The sequence below is a fragment of the Nipponia nippon genome, unplaced genomic scaffold (genome assembly GCF_047370975.1).
Source record: "Nipponia nippon isolate SJK-2023a ecotype South Korea unplaced genomic scaffold, ASM4737097v1 scaffold_25, whole genome shotgun sequence".
Lineage (NCBI taxonomy): Eukaryota > Metazoa > Chordata > Aves > Pelecaniformes > Threskiornithidae > Nipponia > Nipponia nippon.
The window spans coordinates 638,011-653,637 of record NW_028262342.1 but is presented as its reverse complement, the minus strand read 5'-3'; the positions used below and the strand labels follow the sequence as shown (position 1 = coordinate 653,637).

The 15,627-nt window shown below is 42.2% G+C and overlaps 1 protein-coding gene across 2 annotated transcripts in view; it reads right to left on the bottom strand.

Annotated features, from left to right (window-relative positions):
• Positions 1 to 15,627, bottom strand: part of KDM5B (lysine demethylase 5B) — a 61,682-nt gene that overhangs the window by 26,341 nt on the left and 19,714 nt on the right. For both annotated transcript variants that reach the window (XM_087762104.1, XM_087762105.1), the window contains exons 5-12: positions 13,015 to 13,149; positions 9,180 to 9,273; positions 7,144 to 7,247; positions 5,506 to 5,664; positions 4,781 to 4,900; positions 4,168 to 4,326; positions 3,539 to 3,720; positions 531 to 693 (exon numbers count right to left, since the gene is read on the bottom strand). In XM_087762104.1, the coding sequence (XP_087618230.1) occupies positions 531 to 693; positions 3,539 to 3,720; positions 4,168 to 4,326; positions 4,781 to 4,900; positions 5,506 to 5,664; positions 7,144 to 7,247; positions 9,180 to 9,273; positions 13,015 to 13,149 (1,116 nt within the window). The remainder of the gene's footprint in view (positions 1 to 530; positions 694 to 3,538; positions 3,721 to 4,167; positions 4,327 to 4,780; positions 4,901 to 5,505; positions 5,665 to 7,143; positions 7,248 to 9,179; positions 9,274 to 13,014; positions 13,150 to 15,627) is intronic.

The following is a 15,627-nucleotide window of genomic DNA, read 5'->3' as shown; positions in this document are numbered from 1 at the left end:
AGTCAAAAGCTAATTCAGTTGTAAAGGGACATAATTCCCATGAATAATCGAGCATGGAATATGATGGAAACTGATGAAAAATGTTTTTCAATACCTAAGAACTTATCCAGGAAAAATAAGAGGATGTGGATGACAAATAAAGGAAGAATGGGTTCCGGCCCCTTGCCAGAAACTCTATGCCAAAAAAAAAAAAGAAAAAAAAAATTGTGTCTGATTAGACAGACAGAGGAAGAGCTCCTGCCATGGTTTCAAAGGTCGAGCCTAAACTTTCCAGCTGAGATACAGAACTAGAAATACACTACGGTGGATCTCCAGAGAAGAGTTTGCCAAGCAATTCCAAAAGCAATGACTCCATTGCCCATCTGTTCACACCGGCACATTATCCTAGACAAGGAAGATACAACACACATGGAAACTACCACACCATCTCTGTAACAAAAGTGGCTTCAATTATCAGCTTTGAAGTAAAATTCAGTGCAAATGGAAGAGGGTTGGGTTTGGGGGAGTAGCACAGGAGTCCAACAACATACAGGCACTCCGTGGGCCATCAAAGTATTCGGGTTCATTATGGTGACAAGTTGGTGCAAGAGATCTGGCTGAGATTCAAAGAGCTCTGGAGCAAGCTTCTTCATTACATCCTCCAGCTGTTCAGCTGCATACCCTGGGGCTCCATACCACGTTTTAGGCTCCCCCCTGCAAGATTATTAAAAAAAGTTAAATATAAGCAATCTCGTAAGTTACATTTTCAGTCTTCTGCTTTAAAATACACCACGTCAAAAGAAGGGTACATCACCAGGAAGGAACGCAAAGATTGTGTACCTTCCCGAATCTTCACATTTTATGCAGGGCCCTCCTCCAGACTCAAGTCTTTAACTGCCTGCATTTCTGAGCACATACTTAAAACATTCTGGGGGAAAAAAAAGACTGAAGAAGTCCTCAGTGAAGTTCTGCTGATTCCAGCACAACTTAAAAACATAAGCTGCTTGTCTTTTACCACGAACACAAACTCCCTCTTGGATCTAACAACCAAAGCCAGTTCTTTCTGTCTTGTGCATAATTGCCATAAAAGCAACATACAGTATGTAGAAATTAAACTTCCAAATTATGCAAAAGACATCAAGAGGAAAAAAACCATATCCAGAGTAGGAACAAAGAACTTTCAGCAACAGCTTAACGCAATGCAAGCCAGTTGGGAAAATGAAGGTTATGCAGATGTGTTCCAGTAGATATTGTTTCAGGTTTCCAATGAAGCTGGCTCACTGCAGCACAAAGATGAAAACACCTTCCAGTCCCTTATAAAGAACGATGTTAGAAAAGGTATTTAGAAAAGAAGATAACAGACAGATCACCTCCTCCCCAGACTCCTGAAGAGCTGGCAGAGTAAAGCTGACCCAACAGTGCTCTTTTTCCCCATAAATCATGAAGCGACTGGGAGGATTCCAGAAGAAGAGGGTGACGTACGACTCAAGAAGCGTATCCCTCGCACCTAGGAATTCATTCCTGTACCCAAACAGCACCTCTCCCACGGCGAAGAGGACAGCTAGCGGGAGGGACTGCGGAAGGGCAGTTACATCAATATCACAAGTAGAGCCGTTACTCTGCAGCGTTAAACGACTATGCGGCCTGGGACCTGGTCATCATCTTGAAGCTATTCTATGAATTCATGAAGACCAGCCACAGACACAACTGAAAACTACACTGTGTCCTGACCCAGTACCGGGTTAGTCAAGAATTCTGCTCCTTGACACGTGTCAGTACCAAGGAATGGGTGGCAGTAGTTATGAGCTATGCTAAACTTGGAGAAGGATACTGGTATCAGGGGTCTCTGGACTTCAGGAGAACAGACAACGGAGAAAGACAGAGTTCTAACACATTTATTAAGGTCTCAGCCCTATGAAGGCAGCAAGCTGCAGAACTGATGAAGTGACAGTTCTTTCTGCACCACCACCTGACAGCTCCACGTTCCTGCCTTTAGAAAGAGCAGCATTAATGATGGTAATTCTTCCTCCAACCAGGACTGACATTTCTTTATTTGCAAGCATCTTTAGAAGCAAAGATTTGTTTTTTCTCCTTTTACCATTTAAAGAATTAACACAGGATTTGGAGTCATACAGGAAAACTATCGCCTTCAACCTTACGAAAGGTCTGCTGCTGTAGCCTGGTTCAGCTGGGACTGTCTGCTCAAAATACTGTACCAGGATACAAGCAGATGGGACCACTGAAGACGGACATGCCATCCCCAGTACTTCACAAGAATAAGTCCTGCCTTCTGAAGTCTTTTCAGAGTTTGGAGCATCATTTCTTCAGCGGCAGGTCATTACGATTGACTCCTCTGGCCAAGAACAGTATTAACCTCAAATACATGTTGCTCTCCAATAGGCTAAAAATCCCAGATATAAACCTCTAAGCTGAATGGAAATACAGAATAATATCTGCAAATGAAAAGACATCAAGGTTATTCACACTGGAGGAGAACCAAATTAAAAGCAGGCAGGGCTACTTTCACATGTGTCTGCAGATGCGCGTACAGGCGTGTGCAGATATCCATGTATGCACTTCGGTACCTTTCCGGCCTTGCCTGCAAACACCAATGCAATTTGGGACAAATTATGCAGCACACAATGCCATTCCAACAACGGCAAGGGAAGCCCTCCTCAACGAAATGAAGTTTCTACTGCAAACAAAAATCCTCCTCTCCTTCCCACAGTTTTCAGTCTGATTGAAGACCCCAACAAAAAACCAAAACAAATAACAAGGAAGATCATTTTTACAACGTAATCTCAATCACGCCTTGACTTAGCCTCACTCAAACATTTGTTTTAATAATGTCAAGTACTAAGAAAGCAAGCGAATGAAGTCACTGACAACTTGGACTGTGCTCCTCTTTCAAGGAGCAGCAACTGAATAACTTGACCAAAAAGACGACCTACTGAATCGTGGCTGGGATGTGGTTTTACCATTCTGCTGGAATACATATGTGAACACGGAAAGGGAAAGAGCTTGACAGGCTTCAGGAGGAGTGACAAGAACAATTCAAACTCTAGAAAAGCTGTTGTAAGGTGAGAAGTTTAAGAAGTTCAATCTGTTTAGAATATCAAAGAGATGGCAAAGATCTGTCCTGATTACAGCTGACAAGTATTCGCTTGATGAGAGGATTTATGATAGAATGATCTATCTAACAGACAAAAAAATATGCAGGATCCTATGATTGTTAGTTGAGGTTAGATGATTTTTAAAAAAACTTGCATGGTTTTTAGTTTTACATTGAGCATAATAAAACATTTAATGGAGTATCTGCTGCATCTCTCATGGATTTTTTAAAACTGGGAATGGATGTCTCTTTCCAAAATATGACCTCTTGTCCACAACCAAATCAATGCAGGAATCACGCTGTGCCAAATTTAACCCTCCTGCTACAGGATTGCAAGGGTTATTCTGGCCCGAGTTCTATGAATCTGGTTTTAGTCCACTCATTAAAGAGGGGAAGGGGAACGAAGGGGAGATTGCTCTTCAGGCTGAGTTTATTCCTCAAACTCACCAATGCAGATAGTTAATCGAATAGCTCCAGTGGTCTTCTATATGCCAACAAAATGAAGAAAAGCACATTCCTACATACAGCCAGGGTAATTTCATTCCACATATGTCTGCAGTGATGTGAGCAAGAACAGACTGCTCCATCACAGGCATGTTGTTTAAATTCCAGCCACTATCAAGGTATTCCTGAAAATTGAACAGAACAGTCACAGGTTTACACAAGATGAAATACAAAATCCCAGAAGGTGAAACTGCCAAAAGAACAACAGAAGAAAAGCATCCTTCCCAATGAAAAAATATAAGAAACAGGTCAATGAATCAAAGAACAAAGCCTCCGTTGTCTGTGCTCTCTTCACAAATCTTATCTGACCTGCTTTGTTAAAGAGACTTCTTTTGTTTTTTAGTCTGGAAGTTAATAAATAACTTCTAGGATAAATCTGTGGCTTTTAATGTCTGATCACAGCAAATTTTATTTATTCAAAACTCTGATGTAATTCTCCTCTTCAAACACTGTGCCAGATACACAAAACAAACACTTTGCAGCCCCGTTCCATTATTTTACTTTGAACTAAAGAGACCTACTTAATGAAGAACCGCAATACAAACATACACAGTGAACTCATAAAGACCTACCTCTTCTTCTGGCCTAACTTTAAATTTCCCACCCCTCACTGGGAAGCCACTGCCAAATTCCTTTGAAGCAATATCAGCTCCATATTCTACTGTCACATCTTCTTCAATGGTACTAACGAGTCTCCAGAATTCTTTTTCAACCAGCTCGGTGGGGACCATCTAGGGATGAGAAGAAGAAAAAACAAGGAGTACGTACTCAGGAATCGGTATATAAAAACCATGTGCATAAAAGCTATCTCAGGGAGGAATCTCCATAAGCTTGAAGCAGTTCCCCATTTCAAAATCGCTTCAGCAAGAGGAAAAAAAATGCAGCAGAAATGTGGTTCCACGTAGAACATGCTGCGTCTTTCTCCTCTCAGGAATGGGTGACAGACAGACAGTATTCTCCTCCTTACAGACACTTCTTCAAAAGTGAAAAAACCAAGCAGCTGGTGGAACGAGAAACCATGACACCAGCAAGAACAAGGATTCACTGATGTAAATGAGAACCTCTGATTTGGGATTTCATCCCATTCAAAAAGGGAATTCCGCCCCCCCCCCCCCCCAAGAGTTATATATTTTAACTAAGCACAAACAACGAAATCTACATTACGGCATCAGGATAAATACATACGTGTACTGGCATGTTAAAATAGTCTGACTTGAACGCATCTGCCATTTCTCCAAACGTGCGGAGTGTATAGTCTCTTGCCGCTTGTTCAAAACCAAATGCTTCTTGAGGCTTATTGCACTCCTGCAATTGAAATGATCATTATTTCTATAATGTATTAATAAGACAATCTGTGCTCAGATTTTATACAAATCTGCTACTATTACAGCACCTGATGGGGAAGAAGGCAGGGCACCTGACCCAAACGCAGTGACTGCCCCAAGTCGCGCAGTCAGAAGAAGAAACTACTCTGCTGAATTCACCAAACCACAATATTTATTTATTGATAAATCTGCATAAACATTAATGAAGTAACACGCTTAATTCCTCCTTCCTCTAGTAGAGCTGAGCAAAAAAAAAAGATGCATAGACCTCCACACGGAAGCACCCCGTGAGACTCAAATTTTAAACACAGAGGAAAGGTGCCCATTAAAATCCAATGGATTCTTTAAAATTTAGCAATGCTGAGGCAGATCAATTTTTAGCTCTGAAATATTAAGCGATAGCTTTGCAATTTGAAGCATGTCCAGCCTTCATTTTAGCTTTACCCTCTATCACCTTGTTTGCACAATGTTAAGTAAGAAGAAATTGTATTTTCAATCCCGAGGATCAAGTTTTAAAAAACAAACAAACAAAACACAAAATAAAAAAATCACCTTCAGCCTAACTTTTATGGTTTGTCGAATTACCTGAGCCAAACACTGGGGACACCTCCAGTCCCCTTTGGGAACATCATGAAGGGGTGGAATTAAACAAAAAGTATGGTAACTGTCATCGCAGCCATCACACAACAGGAGCCGGTCCTCATCGTTACCACTGCCACATAAGAGACAGACATACAAATCCACCTGTAACAAAAAATTGCCAGAGTGGGAATTTGAGCACTTAAGGTAACGCGCAGTGAAAGAGCAGCTGGGTAACTCCGTCATCTGGGACATTCGCTAAAGCGTCCTTTTACTTTATCTCTGAAATGGAAAGGAGACAAGCAAACACAAAATACTTATGTAAAAGTTTAAATAACCCCCCTCTGTAACTTCAGGAAGGACCACAAGAGTTGCAAGCCCTTCCATGTCTTTTTTTTCCCAAATGACCGCAGACTTGATTCAGTGGCCAGGACAGTTTCAACCCCCAGCACTGGGACTCGGCAGCTGTAACGGAACACCTCTGGGTGGCTCACAAATCCCTTTTCTCGTTGCTCTCACGTGCAGAGCGTGTGCACAGACGTCTCCTCCTCCCAAGACCAACTCCTTGGAGCCTCAGAAGAGAGAAAGGGGTTCCTCTTGATGGGAGCATTCCTCTTTTTCCCCAGAGATACTGGCCAAGACCTTCACTTTAATTTGGAAAGGCACCAGCTTCCCAGCAGAGCTACGTGCCCTTGGGCTGGGGGGTGGCTGGTAAACAACTCTGATGGAGGTTTCTCATGACAGCTACCGAGCGCCAAGGAAAAGGTGCAGGGGCTCCAAACGTGGCCAGGGTTGTCCGCTGCCTGCCCTGCACCACACCTTCATCAGCAACAGCCTGGAAGGCTCCTCTCAAATACAGAGCAGAGCTGTGAGGCCAAGCAGCCCCCGTGGTCTTGTGTTGTTAGAAAAAGCAGCAGCATCTCCTGCTCCTTCCCGCATGCTTTTTTTGTTTGGGGGTAGAGGTGTCAGGCTTCTACTATCTGCACATTTCCTTCTCAGGTATTAGCTATAGGTGTGGATTAAACAAAGAATGTTTTTTGGTTTAGGAAGGCCTGAAGTAGTGGCATGGATGGAAAGAATCTCATTACCATCTCCTCAAAAGTGAGACAAATGACCATCGCTTTCCGTTTGGTTTTTTTTGGGGGGGGGGGGGGGGGACGGGGACGGGACGGTGGTGTGTGGAAGTTGGAGCAGAAACAGGGTTGGTTTTTCAAGAAGCATTTGAACAACAAAGCTTTCAAGTTAGTGCTGAAATTGGGGAGTAAGTGGCAGGGCTGCTGGAGAGCCGGGTGCCAGCGCTCACATTAAACGCCCTTGAGGTTAAAGAGCAACGGGGAGAGAGATCACAGAAGAACCACTTCCATTTGGACTCTTCTTTCAAAATGCTTAGTTTGAGACAGAAAGCACGTTACAGACAGCGAAACGTAACTATCCTGTTATTGTCAGCTTTGTAACAGCATGAAGCTTTACGAGTACGTACGTTCCAGCAGGCCCAGATTCTGCTTTGTTTCAACTGCAGGGTTACATGGAGACTACAAGCGAGTCCTTAGCATGACAGAAACGACATGAGGTTTCACTACACCCAAGAGACCCCAGAAACCCCCGCTATCAACGCGAAGCAGCAGGAAGGCAGGGCGTACTCACAGCATTAGTGGGTTTTTTAGATCGGACTTTGGATTTGTCTTTCTCTGGCTCCCCGGCATGTTCTCTCTTCTCGGGAAGTTTCACCGTGCCGTGCATTTCCTTTTCTGGTGCAACAGAAAGAAAAATGAGGGTATTACAAAATGTTTTAATGCTTAGCATTACTTGTTATTATTTATTTGTTATTACTTGTTAGACTGCATCGCTCCAAGTTATTTGTTGAATTACTTGTTATCCCATACACAGACTTGTTTCAGTTAGCTTAAGGCAAGATTTGAACACCTGCAATGCCTACAGAAGCCGGTATTACCAGAGAAAACAAGCATGCCATCGCGAGCTAGCAAGGACTATCACAGCCACATTTTTTGAGTGGGTATTTTAAATCCCATTTAAATTCACTTAAGTTAAATTATGAGTATCTTCATAAGCTAAGATTTTGTTTCCATGTGGTGTTAACAAATGCGGTTGAATTACTCCATCAATTTTACAGCAGCATGTCACATGGAGACACAAAACAACACTACGGCTTCCTACGATGAGCTTCACGCTTCAGGTTCTCGTAGTGGTAGCTTTCATGCAAACGTATCGTCAAAGATGAGCCTGCAGCAGAAGTGGCCTGACGAAGAAGCAGTCCCTCTACATTCTTACACTCCTGCCTAATTTGGGCCTGTCTCTACCCAAGTCTTCATTCCTGACATTATAACAAACAAAAAACCACACCCCCAAATCCATGCAACAGAACGTGGAAAATCCCAGGGCTCTGGCGCTGCAGGCAAGGGGGAATGAAGTTTGTCGCTAAAGTTACAAGTGAGCTAGAGACCTCTGCACCTGGACGTGAGACAACCCGAAGCATTTCTTGGAGTCCGAGAGCTAACAAAGATATTAAAGGGAAGAATGTCTACATCTATGTCCCAGTACTTAAAGGGGAGTTACAAGAAGATGGAGACTCCCTGTTTACAAGGAGTCCCATGGTGAGGACAAGGGGTAACGGGTACAAGTTACTCCCAGGGAGATTCCGATGGGACACGAGAGGGAAATTTTTCACAATGCGAACAGTCAATCATTGGAATAATCTCCCCAGGGAAGGGGTTGGCTCTGCTACACTGGACACGCTTAAGACTCAGCTGGACATGGTGCTGGGCCATCTCGTCTGGACTGCGCTCTTGCCTAGAAAGGCTGGACCAGGTGATCCTCGAGGTCCCTTCCAACCTGGGATTCTACAATTCTATCAGAAATTTAAGCATTAAAAAACTGTCTAGAACTTTTTCCTTCTACTCTTTAGGGGGAAAAAAGAAAAAAGGTTAATGCCTAGAGACACTCCTTAAGGAAAAAAATTATCAAATTAAAAAAGACCACAATCTACACAAATTCTTGAAAAAAACCTGCTTAGTTAATGTCAATTATGAAGTAGTTGTAAGTGGTTCCTGTATTCCCTTTGCCAAATTATTTGTCAACACGCTTATTCTTCTGTTTGATGGCATTAAACACTTCTTCTCAGTCTGAAATCATTATAAACAGATAACAAGAAACTCAGGACTATTGATAGAAGCAATTTAAAAATCCTATTATGGGAACTTTATCATTAAGTTCACAACATAGTATCTTTTGCCTTCATGTGTTTCATTACCTGATTTCAAATTCAAATTCTTTCCTAAAAGTGTCTGAAATCTGGTACGTTTTTAAAAGAGTTTCCTCTATTTAAAGCTAGTGGATTGATACTAGCTATTTAAAATACAAAATAGAAATATGGCTCAAATCTCATTTCTGATTGCTCCATAAGAGACACTGAAGTTTAAAAAAAGACTTTTTTCTTTTTTTCAACTGGAAATACCTTCTTCTCCAGGAAAACTCAACCACTTACAAAACAAACAAAAAGATTTCAAAGCCATAAAAGAACTTTTACAATAAATTCCAATTAAAAAGTGAAGTTAACAGAAGTATTTTTTTAAAACACTTTTTTAAAACACTTAAAACGAGTTTGTAACAAAAGTAACAGAAATTGCATTCACATTTTGTTTCACTCCCCCCTTGCCACTCACCATTCTCACACTTTGGAGGTGCACATCCCATTCGACGTCTCAGATTATGAGTTCTGGCTTCTGGAGGGTCAGATTCAGTTTTAATATTGGTTGCCTTAAAAAGAAAAAAAAGGGGGGGGGGGGGCGGGGGGAGAAAAAAAATCAGTAATGTCCTTAGATGGAACGCTTTGGTTTCACACCTGTGTTTGGGAAAATGGTCACTGCCATCCAAACTCTGGGCGGCTTGCCCAAGTGCAGAGCGACGATTTTGGAGTACGCAGCCAGCTGCTGCGTGCAATGCCGCACGCCCGGAGATCCAACCCGCGCCCGACCCCTCCCGCCCTCGGCGCTGCTCCGAAGACGGGGAAAAGCTGGCGATGCCCAACACTCGGCATCCTAACAAGAGAGCGGCTATTAAGATATAAATAATTCCCCACAAGTGTCTACAGCTGAGTAGCTTTGGTGGCAGACCCTGCAAAGTGTTAAAATGCACATTTCAGTACTCTCAAAAGCTGAGAAAAGAACTGGGAGAAGACGACAATTTTGACTTCCAAATTCAAAAAAAATATTTCTGCATCAATTGTTGAGGCACTCTGATAAATGCCACGAGGGGAACAGGCTGATGCGAGGCACGGACACGTCGCTGAGGTACAGCGGAGGTCTTAAAACGTGGACCTGACTTGGTCTAGGAAAGAGCCAGGCAGGTGGAAGTCAGATAAAGACTTTGAGGACTTCATTTAAACTCAAAGAACCATTTTATACTTGCAAACAAATAAATCTAAAAAGGCAACCTGAATTTCTAAAATACTTGTTTTCAATTGTTTAAAAAAAGAGTTCAGAGAGAGCTAACAGAGGGAACAGCCCGGAGAGACTTGAAAGGAAATCCCACAAAAGGCCCGGGCCAACGATGGCACCATGGTTTTAGTTTGGTTTCAGTGGAACTTGGTAAGAAGCAAAGGAGCGAGGAACTTTGGGCTTTCATAGATTTTCTTTTACTCTTGAGAAGCAGAACATACTCCAGTCTTCTAAGCAGGGAACTTGGTCTATCGCGGAGCTTTCCACACAGAATAATGGTTTTCCATTTAATTCTTATATTTCTTCCCTGAAGTTTTGAGACTGTGGGAGAACATTTCTCAAATCCCTCAGCATAAAGACGCGTTTCTCCAACGCTGTATTTTTTAAGCCTTATTTCTTAAGGAAATGACGTCATGCAACCACTCTCTTGCTACTCACACCAGTCAGTCCACTATCAACCACTCCCTAAACCCCAGTAACGGACTCAGGACTCGCTGGCCCAGCTCTAACAGCAGGACTGAAGCATCGGAGGGCGGGGGTTGCTGTTGTTCTGTTTGGGTTTTTTTTTTTTTGTAGGCCTTCTTGTTTGTTTGCTTTGGATTTTTGCAGAGGTGGTTTTGACATTATTTCCCCTTCACTTTTGGTGTTCTCTTTGTCCAAATGACTGTCTCCATGAGACCAGGCAGAGGTCCAATTGCTTAAGATATGCAAAAAAAAAAAAAAAAAGCTGTTCTTTATATTTAGTAATACTGAACCAGGATCGGTTTGCACTGATCCTCAAGCAGCGCAGCAACGGATGCCTCATCTTCTGCATCTTTAACTTCTACGAGTTACATCTGTATCCTGTGCTTAAGCCTATATTTAGCTTCACAAGAGTAGTTTTTTTTTTTTGGCCTGAGCCTTTTATCGTATCAGTTCATCTCACCTTCGCTTCCGCAGCATTGTTCTGGTCTTTTACACTTATTTTTTCTACATCAAGCACCTAAATCCTTGGCATTTCTAAACCAGCCTGTGACTGTCATTGCCTTTTTCCATTCCAATTATGAACTTTCTCTCCTAAGCATTTACAAACCAGGTAGGAAAGAGCAAGGTAAAACTGCATGCATCTTACAATTGCAAGCTAACGTTTATCCCACAGGCTGTATTTTTTTGCTTGTAAGAATAATTTACAGTACCTTCCTGTACTTCACTTATTTTAGAGGTTTATAGTAGATGGTTAGCCTTTGAAAAGCAGGAAATGTCAAACCGGTAAACATGAGAATGAACTTTGGTTTTACAGTTTAAGACACTGACAAACCCTTGCATATCTCGTTAGAGCAAGAAGTCAAGACACATTAACCAAACCTTACTACTCTGCAACCAGGTCAGTGCAAAAATCACCTGCGCGTAGCTTCAATGAAGAATAACATGGATTTAATCAACTTAGCCGGCTTTGCACTGAAATGGAACAGAAACACATCAACAAATCTTAACTTTTGGAAATTACTGTCTTAAAGCACCACAGCTCCTTCCTAAGCTGGTCAGTCCATGCTCCTTAATTCAGCCTTAGCTCTCTCTGTTTCAATTTTGTTCTTAATCGAGTATTTTCTTGCCACAAAAACGAGGTGCCTGACACCAGTAGCGCGCAGGGAAAGGGCTGACGGGGAGCCTCGCATTTGGGCTAGGTAAGAGCAGTCAGCTTTCGCAGAAACGATAAAACCACGCGCTCTTTTTAGTCAGCGCCACCTGATACCACTGTCGGAGAAACAGATAACATTTTATTATGTATTTGCCCTGCTGTTAATCTTTAAAGGATACATGAGACCTAGCATCTTTCAACCACAGGCAGATACTTCAAATTGACAGTTTTAGATCAAACTACTGAGGATTTCTCAGAATTATAAACCTACTTGTAACCGAGTATTTGAGTGGAAAAGCTTTAGAAAACCTTAACTGTAACTTATTAACTAAGAATAATTCTAAGGCAGGATTTGCAACAACTAAACTGTACTACTTGGTAGTAATAAAGACCAAGACTAGAACAATGGGAGTTAATAGAGAGTCTGAAACAAACTTAAATAGAAATCTGAATTATAAACAAAGAGAGGCAATCATGACCTTCCTAACTCATAATGTCAGCGCCAATAAGACCGTCTCCTGGGAACGAGCCTCCCCTGCTCTTCATCTGCTCAAACAAAAGAAATTGTAAACTCCCTGAAGGCAGGAGCATCAGCCTGGAAGGACTGAAGTCACAGCAGAACCGTTTTCCAGCAAAGGAGTCACATCGCGAGCCCCTAAAATAGGTCTTCACAGGAGAACTCCATGCAGATATAAAAAATAAATTTTATGCTTATCCAAACAAACAGTATTTCTTAAGCACGGGTAAGATTAATCCTGTTTGACTGTACAAAACCATACTGACTTAATGTTATGCAATTTTTTCCTTATGTTACGTAGTGAAAGTATAGTAAATTGATAGAACTCGGAGTAAAAAATGAAATGCAACAATGCTGATGTTATAGCAAAAACCTTCTCTGCTCTAACGTCTGGCTTCAACTCATGAAAGGTTTACAGAAACCTCCCAACACATTTAAAGAAGAACTACTGTTCACTGGCTGTCCTCTGAGGAAACGACAGAGATCAAAGCTGCAAAAAACAAGCTTCATTTCTAGAATTTGTCACCTGCATTTTAACTTATGAGCCCCGTATTATTTATAATTCTGCTAAAAACTTTATTATAGCGTACACACTCGTTACTACTGTATAAGCGGAACAGCTTCAGTTCTAGAGCCTCTCAGAACTCCCAACCACAATAATACACTTTTTAAAGTATCACGCAATCCTTACCATAATATTTATAATTTATGCATTTATAGATATTTAGGTATGTTTAACAATGACGAAGAAAAAGTTAAACCGCTGTTTACTACACATATACATTTAGCGATCCGATCGAAATAAAATTTGTCCTGTAACTTAACCAAAACCTGCTGTGCCACGTTGGTAGGCACACCATCACCGCATTACGGTGTCAGGCTCGGGCACCACGAGCACTCGCCCGCAGAAGGACCGATTCTCTCACCTCTGCTCTTAGGCGTTTTGCTCGACGAGCTGGTGGACAAGTTTCAGACGGCGGAACAGACTGTCTCTGTGGAATATCGTGGGGCTTATATTCCTTGTCCTTTGTGTCACTGGTGAGATCTGGTTTCTGCAAGCACTGAAGAGACACAATTTGATTACTTAATTTCTGCCTCCACTTCTAATACAAACTTTGCGTAGAACAATTTCCCGGCTAATGTGATAGAATGTAGACAGGGCTTTAATAATCACTGTGCTGAGTTAATAAAAACAGTTAGTATTTACGGTAATTGTAACATTACCTATTTGAACAAGTCACAAAATCACTTTTTTCTGCCCTTTTACCGAATGCAATAACCATAATAAAGGATCTTAAATAAAGCTGAAGTAATCTTTTAAATTTTATGAGCACCCAACATTCCTCTATGGGAATACCTATACCAGTTCTTCTAGTAGATGGTGCTTTTGGAGACTGGAAACTGCTGGAGCGTCCTCAGGTTGCATTACTGTAATGCTAGCGTACAAAGCAATATAAAAGTAAATTACAGCCTATCATACATCCCTGTCTTAAATGAAATACAATTTTGTCTGAACAACATTGCAGATGTTACGTTCCTTATATTTTTTTGGAGAAGGCAACACTGCTGCATGAATAAAGGGCAGATGGGAAGAAGGAGATGCAAGAACAGTTTTAGTCCTTCCAAATCACTGAACGAACACATTTAATTGCTGCAAACTGTGCATACAATTGGCAAGAAAAATAATAACTAATGACAGTTCCAAGTTTGTCAAGCCACACAACATTCAGTAACAGCAGACAAAATGTAACAGTTTTTAATGAGTAAACAACGAATCCTGAAGAAAGAAAAAAAGTCTTGTGTTGCCAGAAAGTATTTCACACAAATTGCTGGATCCACGTTTCCCCAGTTCACATCTGTTCCCATCACAAACATTTTCTCAGCCCGAGAGAAACAGGACAGGAGCTGCAAGAGCAGCACTGCAGCGGCCGAGGGACCGACGCTCTGCAGCCAGCACAGACATCAGCCTGGCAGAAACAAATGACAGTCAGAAGGGGGGATGAAGGAGGAAAAAGTGGCATTTTAGAAGACAAGTCCACGCTGAAAGAAATGTGTATTTAACAAAAGAGAAATACCAGCCAAGGGTAGCAGGACATCATCACCCATCACCCACAGACAGCTCACACCACTGCTCAAAGAAACCTCCAGAACTTCTATTTTGTTTAGGATTGCTTTTGATCTCAGATTTCGTAAGCTCTAGACTTATTCTTTGGAAGCAACTGTCTGACTTAATTTCAACACACACAAAACCACCCAACTTTGCGGCTGATGCTCCAAGTTGGGCGTGCTCCCGTGCTGCGTACGCGGAGGCCACAGAGAGCGCGGCTAGCTCTTCAGAAGACCATGCTCCCTTAAAGCTCACACGGAAAGAAGATGACGTGAATTATTTCACATTAACATCAGTGGGAGAAAGTCACAAGTAACAATTTTTCAGGACAAAAAAAGTGGACAAGCAGAAAAAGCAGGAAAACGTAGGAAAAATATGAAAGTGAGAGAATAGAAAAGCAAATGAGCCTAATGCTACATAGAACATTGCCAAATTTAATGACTTTTGCAAATTCTGGTTCCTTGAATCATGTCCTTGTGTGAAATCCAAACCTTTCACTAAAAAACACTGTCTACTCCTTCTAGTAACAGAGGGGACACGATCCGTGAAAGCGAGTACCTAGAAGGCAAACAGCCTCTCCTAAACAAAAGGGCAATGAAACCTGGCAAGAAAAACAACAAAAAGCAGAACTTGCCTCACTCTGGTGGAGTGGCCAAGTGAGGGGGGGAGGGAAAGAGCACCACTGTTCTGGTTTCAGCTGGGACAGAGTTAATTTTCTGCCTAGTAGCTGGTGTAGTGCTGCGCTTTGGATTTAGGATGAGAGTAATGTTGATAACACAGGGGTGTTTTAGCCGTTGCTGAGCAGCGCTTACACTGGTCACGGACTTTTCAGCTTCTCATGCCCTGCCAGCAACAAGCTGGGAGGGGGCACAGCCAGGGGGGCTGGCCCAGACTGGCCACAGGGCTATTCCATACCCTATGGCATCATGCCCAGTATAGAAACTTGGGGAGTTGGCTGGGGGGTGGCAACCACTGCTCTGGAACTGGCTGGGCATTGTTTGGCGGGTGGTGAGCAACTACATTGTGCATCACTTATTTTGTATATTCTTTTATCATTACTATCATTATTTTCCCTTCCTTTTCTGACCTATTAAACTGTCTTTATCTCAACCCACAAATTTTACTTCCCCCCCCATCCCACTGCAGGCGGGGGAAGCGAGCGAAGGCTGTGCGGTGCTCAGCTGCCTGCCGGGTGAAACCACAACAGTCCTTTCGCTCACTTATTTCAATCAACAGTTCATTGAAAAAAAAGCCCAGAAGACACTTCCGAAACACTGAGGTTTCAACAACTATTTAAGCAGAAACATTTCCCAGTGCCTCAGTAACGTCAAGGCAAAGCAGCGGCATGAAATGGCTGTTAATTAACATTTCAGTTTTACACATCTAGTTCTTCTTCTTCTAGGTAAGTCCTGTCTTAAGGATGGGAATTCCT